The 13,428-nt window shown below is 33.6% G+C and overlaps 1 protein-coding gene and 1 long non-coding RNA gene across 2 annotated transcripts in view; one reads left to right on the top strand and one right to left on the bottom strand.

The window, feature by feature from the left end:
* LOC309628833 overlaps positions 1-9,779 on the top strand; it is a 35,038-nt gene extending 25,259 nt beyond the window's left edge. Inside the window, exon 2 of the long non-coding RNA XR_014244735.1 lies at positions 30-9,779. This is a non-coding gene — a long non-coding RNA (uncharacterized lncRNA). The remainder of the gene's footprint in view (positions 1-29) is intronic.
* Positions 1-13,428, bottom strand: part of EPHA6 (EPH receptor A6) — an 851,091-nt gene that overhangs the window by 143,336 nt on the left and 694,327 nt on the right. Inside the window, exon 13 of the mRNA XM_082392247.1 lies at positions 11,019-11,144. Within this exon, the coding sequence (XP_082248373.1) occupies positions 11,019-11,144 (126 nt within the window). The remainder of the gene's footprint in view (positions 1-11,018; positions 11,145-13,428) is intronic.

The raw sequence follows: 13,428 nt of genomic DNA, 5'->3' as shown, positions 1-13,428 counted from the left end.
AAACTCTATTGTAATATTGGATTACCCAGGTTTGAAACTCTATTGTAATATTGGATTTCCCACTTAATCAAACCCTTATTAGTCCATAAGTTGTTAAGTGGTGCTGATTCTATACAAAACCTATTAACACTGTCCACATTCTGCCTTTGTTTTCTCTTGACATATTACAGTAATCGTTTACTGGTTGTACCTGTTAATGCTTGTATAATCATTATTTTAAACATTCAGTGATATAGCAGATATACATATTTAAATGCCTACTATGCATCAAGTACTCTTCTGGTTTCTGGAGAAACATCCTCAATCAATACAAGATCCTGCTCTCATGGAGTGTATAGTGGAAAGGGGAATAGAAATAAGTAAACAATTACTATAAAGGACTAATGTCTCATCCCTCCTTTAAAGACTGCTTTACGTATTGTATTGTTTTCTTCAGGATTAAGGTCTAAACTGCTTGGCAATTACATTCCTTCACAATCTTTCCTCTACCTTTGTTTCCATTGTCATCTTTTACAGCCCCAGTTCCCCACCTCCTGTTTTTCAAATTCTCAAGGGGACTCATAATTCCCTAAGTACGACTTTACTTGGACCTTCCTCTTCTCTTTGGAAGACTGCTTTCTCACTGTCTTCATTTGGTAAAATCATATACTTACATATAAAAAAAGGAACTTAAATACCATCTCCAGCGGTCAATTCTCCCGTGAATCACTTTTTGTTTTAGGATGACTTAATGGTTTACTTTTTCTTCCATTTACATCTTAAACAATTGTATAACACTTATTAGGTATGGCATTGATACTAACTACAAAGGTGTCTGCCTTCCACTCTAAAATGCTGCTGAGGTCAGGACTGGTGCTTAATGCTTCTCTGTAAGTTCACTAGCTACATATAGCACAGAATGAGGCACAGAGGAGGTACTCAATTTAATTTTTTTTGACTGGAATGCCAGAAGGAACACACAAATAAAGATGTTTTCTAAGGCTAATTCTAGCCCTAGAGCAGAGTTACTGAAAAAGCAGAATGGCAAATCAATAGACTTTAATCCTAAATTACTTGTAGTATAAAATATATGGTTTTGAGGAAAAAAAACAATTCCAATTCTAGCTATGCTACCTGCATGATCTTGGGCAAGTTATTTTAGCTCTTTCAGTTTTTGCATCTATAAAATGAGGATAATATTACATACTATATGTGATTTTTCAAAGGAGTAGATGAAAAAACGTATAATTGACAGAGTCTGGCAATAGTTGTCGTTCAAAAATGTTGGTGAACCTTTGCTTTCTTTCCCTTTTGGGCGTAGTTATCTGCTTCCCCTTTCTTATTACAATTGTTCACTATGTAGAAAAAAATAGTTTTATAAAAGTGGATCATTTCCATATTTTATTGTACTTTGGCATTGACATAAGGATTCTTTTATATCTTATGGCAAAGTAAAAATAACTGCTATTTACATGTTTTATATGATACAGTTAATTCCTGGTTTTATCACTGAAATTCTTGTGTCCCAGGCAAACTGGGATGGTTTATTACCTTACGCCTTGTGTGCTCAGCACAGTGCAGTGAGAAGATGTGGGATTAGAGTCAGATAGCATGCTATTGAAGACTCTTCCACTTTGGGCAAGCGACCTTTCATAACTCACTGACCTCACTGCTTCAGTCTCCCCATTTGTACACTATATACATTCCTCATTTGTATATTTTTACATAATAATAATACCTCCTCCATCTCATGAGATAGATTAAATCACTGTGGAGGAGGTGTTAATCCACCTTCTCCATCGAGTGAGGTGTGGGATTAAGTGAGATAATGAGTTTACAACACAGAGAATAGTACCTGATACTATAAACATCAAACCATCCAATAACAGCTTAAAGAACGAATGAGTAAATGTGAGTATTATATCTTACCTTACTGACTAGATGTTGAATCTAAGGTAAGAAGTATTTTTCAGAGTGAAGAAGGTTCACTACTGAAAATGACTAAGATCAATATATTTAGGAATTTTCCTGTCTCAAAGGTCCACTTAAATTCTTTACACCTGAAATCAACAGGCTTGAAGTTGCTTTAAAGAACAAGATGGTTTCTCCTAGAGTAAAATAATCAAAACGGGTATTTTCTTACTTTAAATACCATACTATAATATAGAGTTTCTTAGAAATAGCTTCTGTAGGAAGTAGAGTCTTATTCTTATCTAAAAAGCCATCTTGTGTCTTCTGTACTCTATTTACAGATTTGGACCTCTACCAATATACCTTAGGTTACTCTGGAATTGATTTTAACCTTAGAACTATTTGAAACCCCTAAAGCTATATAATATTTATTGTTAATTTGGTTCCATGCTTTCTCTTAATTTCTTTATTTTGCTTCTTAAATTCAGAAGTGAGCCAAATAACCTTGGATTAATGCTGAAGAATAAATTATTTTATTCTGTGATAAAACAGTTGAGCAGAAATTAGGAGGGTTGATTTGCATTTATGAAAACAGTGGCACTTCTAGATTTGTTTTAGAGTAAGTCTAAGATGTGAGGCTAAAGAAATGAAACATAATTTTCCTGACAGTTCCAGAAAGCAGTGGCATACCATCTGTATCAATTAACTTCAGTAATATTCAGTACTGTCCTTTATCTACTGGAAATTACATACGGGCAAAAAGATTTCTCTTTAACTAGAAGTGTCTTGTTGGCAATGAAAGTTACTGCCAAAGATGCTTGATGTTAGACTGCGGTTTTCAACATAAGACACTAACCATATTGCAAAATTTTAATAACATATGAGTTTTTAAGAATGGCTTTCTTGATTTTTTACTACATCCACATGTATAAAAGTCATATGTGATAATGATCAAATTAAAAGCACATGTCTTGAAATTAGTTGATTTATGACTTTTAGATTTCCAGTTATTATGAAAGAAATAATTGATTATACAATAATCTATAGTTTAATTACCACTAGGTAGCAATGAATAATGAACATATCAGAGAATCCTCATGACTTGAAATACTCTGAAATGTTCAAAATATAAACATGAAACAGGAAATATGTGCTAAGTTTTTCAAAACCACATTAAACCGCATGTCAAATAATTTTATGCCACTTTTGTTCTTGGTTTCTATCTGTACAAAGTTTTTGTGTGGGTAATTAAAAAATAGATCCTACATCTAAATCAGCACATATGTAATAATAACTGACTTAAAAAATAAGTTTTTCAGTGTGCCAGGCATTGTTCTAAGGGCTTTACATGTGCTAACTCATTTAATCCTCACACCAACCCCTGTGGTGAGTATAGTCACTAGTTCAATTTAACAGATAAGATTATGGATGTACTGAGGGTTTAAGGAACTTGTCCAAGGATACACACTGGGCAATTGGCAGAGCCAGCGCTTGAAGCCAGGCAATCTGGCTCCAGAGTCTGAATGCTTGTCCATCTTGTCATACCCCCAGATAATACTTGGGTCTCCATTAGTAATTTAGAGTACATGAAGCATTACCCCAAATCTCTGTGTCTCATCTTAGAAACACATCTTGGAAAGTCATTATGGACTGGGCATTGTGTTGCTGCCAAAGATGTTTTGTCCTTGAGAAGTTCTAGGATTTTAAAGCTCCATAAAGCCTTATGATAATCTATATAAACAGGAAATGTGTGCTAAGGAAACTTGCTGGAACAGCCTTTAGATTTTGCTTTCTCCATCTCTTAAACATCAGTTTATGATAATGACCTTAAGTTTCCTATACAAAGGAATGTTTTCAGAAAGAGTCCTGAAGCTTTGGGAAGAAAGTGTCATATTTTCCAATAGTGTTTCAAATGTTGTGCTTTACTCCTGGCTTCAAAAGTGTGCTGTGATTACATAAACGATCAAATATTCAGCCTTTTGGTCTTTTGTATTATTCACTAATCAAAAGAAAAATCAACAGAAAATTTAAAAATCAAACAAACCTCTGGACAGGGTATATTTAATCCTAACTGCATAGGTTATTTATGGTGAGATTTTAATTATAATGGAGAAAACATTGTTAAATGAATCATACATATGATGTAAATTAAACTACCAACTACTTTTCTTTTCCCCGCCCCCCAGGAAAGTTACTACTTATTTTTGAATCTTTTCTGCAATTCTTACAAAGGATTTAACTTTTTTTTTAATGTTCAATTTTGCTAAATACACTTTCTGTAAGACCTCTGTGAATAGAACTATGAAAAGTTAACATTGTGCCACAGGGCAACTTCCACTGTGCTTTGTCCTACAGTGCAGAAGAATGAATGCTGAGATGAGATGTGTTTTACAATAGGTATGGTCTTTCCCCGCCCTTCTTATGTTCTTAAGTGGCCCAGCAGCCCAGGAGGGTAAGCATGCTGCCCTATGAAAGAGCAAGAAGCATTTAAGCAGCTCAGTTTCTTATCATGTTTTCCAGTAAGGTGAAAACACACCAACACAACAATTCCAACCAACACAAAGATTAAATACTGACTCACATGGAGACTAAGCTTTAGCAAGCTGTGTAAAGTTTTTCAGAATTTTTCTTTGGGAGAAGAAAATGACTCCTGGATGAATCTTTTGAAAGTGTTGATAGTTTCTTTGAATAGGACCAAAATTGATGGTATAATTTGTAATAAGAAAACATGAATGTCCCTAGCGGGTAGATATATGTTCTCAACTGAGAATTTAAATTGTCATATAAATAAGTCTGGATTTTTAAGATTCAAACTTACTGAAATGATCTTTAGGTAAAAGAAACATTTATGCTAATAAGAAAGAAGAGCGAAAGTCAAAGGCTAAAACTATTTACGGAATCTGAAAACAGGAAAGTAAAAAGAACTAGTAAAAAGAATCTGGAGATTACTTAAAGGCTCTTTTAAGATTTTTCATGTCTTTCTGGTAGGAAAAAAATAGAAATTCTCTGTAAATGTTTGAGAGCTTGATATCAAATGCATCCTGCTGCTTTGTTTCTTTTTTTCTTTTAAATGCACGGCCAGTCTTACAGAAAGATGCTGCTGTTCACGATGTCTTAAAACATAACTTTATATATAGAACACTGAGTTTTTAATAATCTGAAATTCTTCACTGATGGACTTCAGGGTGTCCAGAGACCTCCTGAAATTGTATACAAACATTTATTTATATGATTGTATGTCCATTTTCTTGGAAAAGAGAGTCTATGTTATTTTTGGTCAAGAAACAAAGTATAATCGATAAGGAATCTGAGTCTATGACCTGTACCACAACATCAAGACCGTCGGTCAGTCCATAGGAGCCCTTAAACTCATAGACCCTGCAACAGATTAAAGTTTTTATAAACTGAATGATGCTTGAAGGTTCAAATTACACCTTCATTTTGTATGTGTTCCCATCCTGACTTTTCTTTTTCCAAATGATATCTTCAAGTTGTCTCAAATTTAGGTTTTAAATCATTTTCTAACCTTTTGTGTATTTCTCCTCAAGTAAACCAAAGAACCACAAGGTGACGTGCATGCTCTTTGGAATTCACTGACTTTTAAGCAACAGAGGAAGCAGATTGAACACCATCTTAACATTATCTGGCTAGCCCTCCTTGCACTGGTTTTCGAATCTACCAATATATGCCCAAAAGTGTTTTTAAGTAACTTTAACCTAGCAATAACGTGTCGCAAATACTTTAAGGGGGTTGTTTATGGGTGTATAACTAGAAATACAGTCACTCATGTCACCTTCCTTGTGCTTCTGTTGGCTGGGTGTGTTCCCTTTGTCATTTTATCAGTGACCGTCTCTCTTCTCTGTGCCTTTCCTCAGGCCTGAAATAGAATAATCTTGGGTTCCTGTCTGACCCTGCTTCAGAGTCCCTAGCCTAGTTTTCAAATAGTTGCAGTTTACAGGATTTCCTTCTGAAGTCTGCAGCTGAACAAACTTTCAAGGAGAAGAGTTCTCCAGGAGACACAACTGTGCAGATGAGTATCGGGTAGGGCTTACTGGGGCTTGAAATCACACAAATGGCAAGGAATAAAGAAACCAGGAGTTAAGAATTGAGATGAAGGTTTCTCTTTTCACCACAGTTTACATTTTGAATCATTTATTCAGGATCTTACTTCGCACATTTAATCCAGTTTATCCTATTCCTATTATAATTAGCTTTTGGTTTAAGCAGGTACACACAAAAACACTCATTTACACACATCTTACTCAGGGTAATTGGCAACATTTTCAGCTGCAGAAATATATAAAATATACACCCTTCAATTAAAGAAGAGTCTTTTTTTTTCCCTGAAGACCTCTTACTTAAAAAGTAAACCACAATCTTATCTTTTATGTATATTTATTACAACAGTATTTGTTAAAGATAAAATAAAGCAAATTGCCATATATACTACAGAAAAATATAAAAAGAATAATCATCCTCAGGAGAACTTTAGCAAGCAGAACTGTTGTCAAAAGTGATTAATTTTGAAACGTCCAATTGTAGATTGAAAACAAAGTTACTGACTTTTCTTTTAGGATGCCTGAACATACAAAGAAATGAAATGGTTTACTTTGATTTTTCTGAACTGCAGTTTGATTGTATTTAAAAGGTATATACTTTTCCACTGTTGATTTCCCTTGGCACACCGAATTCATGTCAGTTTTCCTTAACTCATTGTATATTCCTTCAAAGTCTGCCATCCAGTCTTATGTATTTGCATTACCGCTTTTCTGCAGTCCTCTATATGCATCAAGATCTGATAATATTATACTCACAAGATCCTAGATTCTCTGCAGCTTCAACCTTATTTATTTTTCCTGGCTTATTTCTAATATCTAAACTATATGCCTTCTCAGTAAAAAATTTTTCTGACTGGATAATAGTGCATGCAATATTTGCCCAGACTCCATATCAGATAGGATTTCACATGAAATATGGAAAGGAAAATACTGATAATCATTGTTAATAGACTTTGAAGACATTTTAATATTGGCTTAGCACTGTAACTCCTTTGCTATAGAAATGGTCTAGTTGGATCTGTTACTCGTTTATACAAAACTGGATTGTGAATTCATATCTTAACATTACTAGTCAGGGGGACAGTAGTGAGGATATGAAAAAGTCTGGCTACTTGAGTATAAGGTTCATTCAAATCTCTTTGCAAAGGTAAAAATAAATAAATAATATTAAACATTACTATTAATCATATACCTAGTAATTGCAAATCTGATTTTTGAGTCCCCATGTGTTCACATTTATTTTTTAAACTGATTCAGAGTAAGCAGTGAGGAAGTCTCACAAAATTGACAAAGCAAGAAGGTGAAGAGAGCTATTTACCCCATCTTTGCCATTTACCTTGAACCTCACACATGGCATGCAACAGAGAGCAGCTCAGGTAAAAATGTCAAAGAGGTGTTTTATATATAGCATTATATTTAAAGCATAGGTAGACAAACCAAGATGGTGTTTCAGAAGAACATCCCCTCAACAGTTAAAGAGCTTCCAAGACTAACCACAAAGGAAGTATTAGGAAGACCTTCAACATTGATTTTTATTTTTAGAATTTATCTATTTCTATATCCCACATGCTGCCTGTTTCCTATGTTTTCTCTTTTGTAGGCTTTGGTTATAATTGAAAAAGCTTCTTACTTTAAGGCATATATATCTGAGTTTGGCCTAGAATCTAATCTATACATATGAATTACTTCAGTAATGAAAAATATTATCAAGTCTTCCACAACTGACAGAAAACTGCTAGAAAAATGTAAGGTAGAATTTTTGATATAATCATATTCAACCTAAGATGTTACTTTCTGAGTATAATGAATATGCTTTTATATTTTATAAATAAGTCTAGCTTTCAAGACACATTGTAATGTTTGGATCTTATGTAAATTTAAGGTATCACATGATGTCAGATAGTTATTGCTGTGAAGTAACAGGGAAGACTGGACCAGTGCAACTTCCATATATTATTACACCATCATTATCAGTGCATAATTCTGTTTCTCAATGCCTTTATTACTCTGATATTCTTTGTTTATGGTAAGCATATAAGCCACTAAATGTGTAAAGGCAAAGGTGTCATAAGTCATCAGTCTAAGACCCTATATATAATCAATACTCTATGGCATATAAAATGTTCTACCCACTTTCAAATACTGTTTGATTATAGAAATAAATCAAAGAAATAACTAGATGGAGCAAAGAGAGCAAGCTTATTTTAGGGTATATACCTGATAACATATTTCCAAGAGGGACATTAATTCTTTTCAAGGAAGTAGAATTTGATTTTAATAGGGAAGAATACAATGGAGAAGAGTTTGATTCAAAAAATATAATTTCACTTATATCTTTCTAATTTCTCCTTTCTTTCTCCATCCTCTTTGCTTCTCTCAGCTCCCCTCCCTACTCTTCCTGCCTTCTCTCTCCCGAGATTTTCCTACTTCCTTGGATGACTACTATTTGAAAAGCATTGCAATAAATATATGAATATACTTGCTATTCAACTTTCAGCCAATTATTTCCTGATATTTTTCTCTATTTGAAACTAAGAATAATAACCCTTTACTATGACCTTTCTAGAAATGTGAAAGGTCATATAAATAACTGACAACCATTACATAAATACTGATTTCAGGCTTGTCGGCTTTCTGGTTCTCATGATTCAGTGATTCTCTTATTATTGCAGTTAGTGTAAAAATACATACTGCAAAAATATTGCTCCTTGATAGCACAGTGTGACATGAATGCAAAGAAACTATTTTATATAAGACATAATCATGTATCTCATTTAAATTTGATTAAAGAAGTAACTGGGAACTAAATTAGTACCATCATTAGAACAGATTTTGTGATTCCTTGAATGACATAGCAAATGTCTTATGAGACCCTAAAAGTACTGTAACATATAAACAATTGGTAGAAAGCAAATTAATTTCTGCCCAGTAGGCATCAACCTTTGGCCAGCTTTTAAAGGTACCATGATACAGGTCAAGGAAGGAAGTGCTCTCTGCCCTCAAATTGATGTCCTAAACCTGAAGAGTCACTCAGCTATTAGGTGGCAAAGAAATAATTTAGGGTTCTTTTTTTTTTAATATGAAATAATAAAAACTTCTCATATCATTGCTTCGTTCCTCTTTATACAAAATATAAAGAGAATTCTTGGGAAATAAGCTACAGTTGAATGGAAGAGGATAAAAATTACCTTAGAAATCATAGCAGTGATTACTGAAAAGTACCAGAGAAAGTGTACAGGGATCACTTATCAAAGTGATACAAGCCAGAAAAAGTGAGTTGAGTTAATTTCAGTTTGAGGGAACAAGTTTAGATCTATACATTTTTTATGAAACAATTGTTTTACACCTGATTTGTATTTAAGTCATGGAAACTGAACTGGGTTTTCTCTCCCATGAAGGTTGGAGGCAAATCTGGCTTAAAGCCTAGAAGAAGAGGGCGCTAGATGTTCTTTTAGATCCCTCTCTGGAAAGTTGTTTTGTGTCTGTGTTATAGAAACACCATCTTACTTCTATCAGGCTCAGTGGCTAAATGACAAGGTTGTCATTTTTACCAGTGATGTTGAATAATTCAAGTCACTACTGATTTGTAATGTCATTTCTGCCAAACATACCTAAATCTACCAAGATTTGTCATTAAGAGTTAAGTTTGTCATTAAACTACAAATCGTCTGTTCATCTCTTCAACTCCAGTCACTGAAATATTAATAGACATGAATGCTATATTTTTATATTTGCAGTTAACTCTGAGAGCTCAGTTTATATAGATTTTTATTTCCAATTTTTTGCAACACCACCATCACTACTACCACCAACAATAAAATTCGTGTGCAACTGATACCACTTTTTTTCTAGGGAGAAAAAAGGTGGCATAACACTCATTAGAATTAAAATTGCTAATTTTTATTTCATATAATTTTGGTTCCTACTTATCAGTGGCATTGCTGGCTACAAAGTCTCCAACCACTTTAGTAATTATCCAACGATAAAACCAAATGACACTAAAGCATATTTATGGTTGTTACTTTTTGTATGTTATAACTAAGTAGGCAAGGGTAACTGAAAGGCAAAAGAAAAATGTCAGTGTAATAATTTTAGGCTTTGATGGAATAATTTTGCTAAGAAAAACAAGAAATGTGCATGATGGGATTTTGTTTCCATTGTATTTCTTAGTTTTTCAAATGTTTCCATTATTCTGCTGTCTGGGCCAGCCCTCCTGAAAATATTGGTGTCATTACCACAATTTGTAGCATAAGTATTAACTGTGATAAGAAACACAAGAATTATGATAAAAACTCCAAGAATTAATATCCTAATTCCATCTTGCTAAACACATATAAAATATAAACTGGATTTGCATGTCTCAGGTACCAGGGAGGAAGGCAGCTGGATATTTTACAAAATGACAAGAGTAAACTAATTTATGATTATAATAATACCAAGGATAATATACAAAGTGATTTACTAAACTTTGAAATTTCATTTTAAAATGCTCAATATCCTATATTTTGTTTTTCCTCATTGATAAAATATGGCTTTGGTCAGATTGATATTTTTAGGGAAAACTGCATGTTAATTTTCTTTCTCAAAAATTTCTTCCAAATTTGCTACTTTCTGGCCTTTTTTCAAATCATTTTTTCTTTAGTGAAATGGAACTTTAAATCTCTGTAAACTTACTCAGATATAAAATTACTTTTTCAGTTAATAACACTCAGTTTTAAATTCTTTTTTCTAGCCAGTTCCAAGTGGTAAAGTGGCTTAAATTCATCCCTGTTTTATTCTTGAGTTACGAATTTGGGACCTGGTCTCTAGTTTTTATTTATGAAAAAACTTTCCTAGAAGAGGCAGCTCTATGCCGATTGGGTGCTCAGTTTACAGATCTTTCTTCTACTTCCTTTATATTATTTTCAGAGCATTAGGTATCACAAATGTGGTTCCTGCATTTTAAAAAGTCGCTTGCATTTCTGTTCAACAATATATTTTAGAAATATTTATTTTTGTATTGTTCTGTCAATTGTAAGCACAGTCCTACTGCTGTATACGGTGGCAGAAAACTTCACCTGAAATACCTACCAGCAGGAATCCTGGGGGGCAAAGATCCTCTCCCTGGCACTGGATGCGGGGCCTGGAGGCTATTTAAAAACCCTGCCCTCAGGAAGCTGGGGCAAAACGTTTCCACCCCAATGGCCGGGAAGGATCCTTTTAAGAGATAAAAATTGACGTTAATCAAAAAGTATTCTTTGTGGAAAAGTTGTTGATCATTTAATTGGAACAAACCTATAATCATCAAAGAAATCAAACCTTACAAGGAAGCTATGAAATTAAAAGGAATGGAATGCATTTTTATTCACAAATTTAAGAAATAAACCTAGTTTTTTGAAAAGAAAGTTACTCTTAACTAGTTACAATTAAAGAGGGTTTAGAAGCATCAGAATGCTAAGATGAAATTTCTAAATCTACATTTGACAGAATATATACAGAATTCATCTCTACATGAGCTAAAGATATCCAGAAAATAGCCACGATAGGATCTGGGATTTGTGCTGCACTAGAAAGAGCAGTGATTTACTTTAGGTGCATCAGTAAGAGAGCTTAAAATGAGGAAAGCTTCTATACCATACAGTAATTACACATGTTTTTGAAATAGTGGTAAGAAAAACAACATACACATTTCTTAATTTGCTTCACTTTTCTATTAGGGACAAGACATGAGAGTTTGCAAAGGTAGAACCACATGCTTTTTCATTTTTAAGAAGGCTATTGAGAGAGAAGCAAAAAAAAAAAAAGGTAAACTACTTGGATGTTTATCCATAAAATAATATAGTGAATCACAGAATAAAAGAATATGAGAGCTGAAAAGGACTTTAGAGGTCATCCAGTCAAAAAATCCATGTTTTACAGACCAGCAAACTGAGTGGGGGAAGTGATATCACATAGCTGGTGGACTCCCAGGACAAAGTCTTTCCACTATAGATTAAAAATAAATGAGTCATTTCCTATATGGGAGATTGAGATCCCCTGAATATGAGTTAGAAACTTAGTACTTTGGAATAGTGGCATTACATTATCTTTCAAGGCATTACATTATCTTTCAAGGTATTACATTATCTCTCAATGACCTGAAAGATACTAAAATCATTCAGAAGAAAATGTAATATACATGCAACATTAGTGCATGGGCAGCACTGGTAATTGATATAGTATATCTAAGTTTAAATCACAATAATACCTTTAAAGCAAGTTACACTGATAGTTGTAAGAAATGCATCTCATTCGAGACCTCTGAAACCCCCCATCAGGCACAGCAGTTTTCATATGTAGAGACCCAGTTCAAATTTAGCAAGTCCTGTATTTTTGAAAAGACTTTGCTCTGTTCTTTGACACAAATTTTGCACCTAAAATAAGTTAAAATTTGATTTTTCTTTAACTTTGACCAGGACTAAAGGGAGGTGGTATACCATACTGTCTATATCTTGCTTCTATGGAGAAAGTTGTTGCTAAAGAAAAAGCATTTATTAGATCTTTAGAGATGTTTTTATGAAAGAGCCAGGTTACAATGAATGTTTTCATGGGTGAGGCCTATATATTGTGCCCTGGATTAAAGAAAGCATAGAAAGAGTGTCTTATACTGTGAATAAACTGGTTTTGTTGTGTATTTTATGGGGTTTTAGTAAAATGGCCCAGCAGAGCTGGAGTCCCTTAAACATTCAGAGGTGTGGCAAAAATGCCAAATGTAAGCCAGAAAGTGCTCTGAGGTAACTTTCCATGAACAGTGAAATTAATTACTCTTTTGTTACTACATGGGATATTTATCACTGAGCATAAAGTTACCATAAGCCTGTGTGTGGTGTTGCCCACGCGAGGCATTTCCCGCACTGCAATGTTTCATCATCATCTGCGAAAACACTCGTCAACGTAAGGAGCTTCACTGAATACCACGTGGAGATAATTATATATTTATAAAGCATTCTTATTTAAAGTTACAAAAGAAATGGGGATTTTACAACAGGAAAAATAATTACAAGAAATTCAGATTTTATTACATGCTGTGAAAACCAAAAATGATCCAATTTTAGCTGTGGATTTATTGAAGTCAAGTAATCAGAAGCCTGGTTCAAGAACACTAGATTATAAAGAAAAAGAATATCATCATCATGAACAGGAAAGTAAAAGGGACATAAATGTAATCATCTTAAAGGAAATCTGAAGGAAAACAAAAGCATGTAGAGCGGTGACTCTAGATAATGTTTATCTGCTTCACATTTAGAGCTTTTTATCTGAGTTTTTGCTATTTTTGCCAACATTATTCAAAACTGTTAACTTAGAAAAGATGTCCATTATTTTAACTCCTTGAAAGAAACTAAATACAAATATTATTTTATTGCTACAATTACACTGATTACTACTTTTGTTGTTGTGATGGCCTGTCATCTTTAATAGCAGCTTTCATTTTCCTAAACTTGCTGCATCATTCATAATGGCT

This window comes from Balaenoptera borealis (genome assembly GCF_965194805.1).
Source record: "Balaenoptera borealis genome assembly, chromosome: 5".
NCBI lineage: Eukaryota > Metazoa > Chordata > Mammalia > Artiodactyla > Balaenopteridae > Balaenoptera > Balaenoptera borealis.
This window is presented reverse-complemented; position numbering and strand designations above follow the sequence as displayed.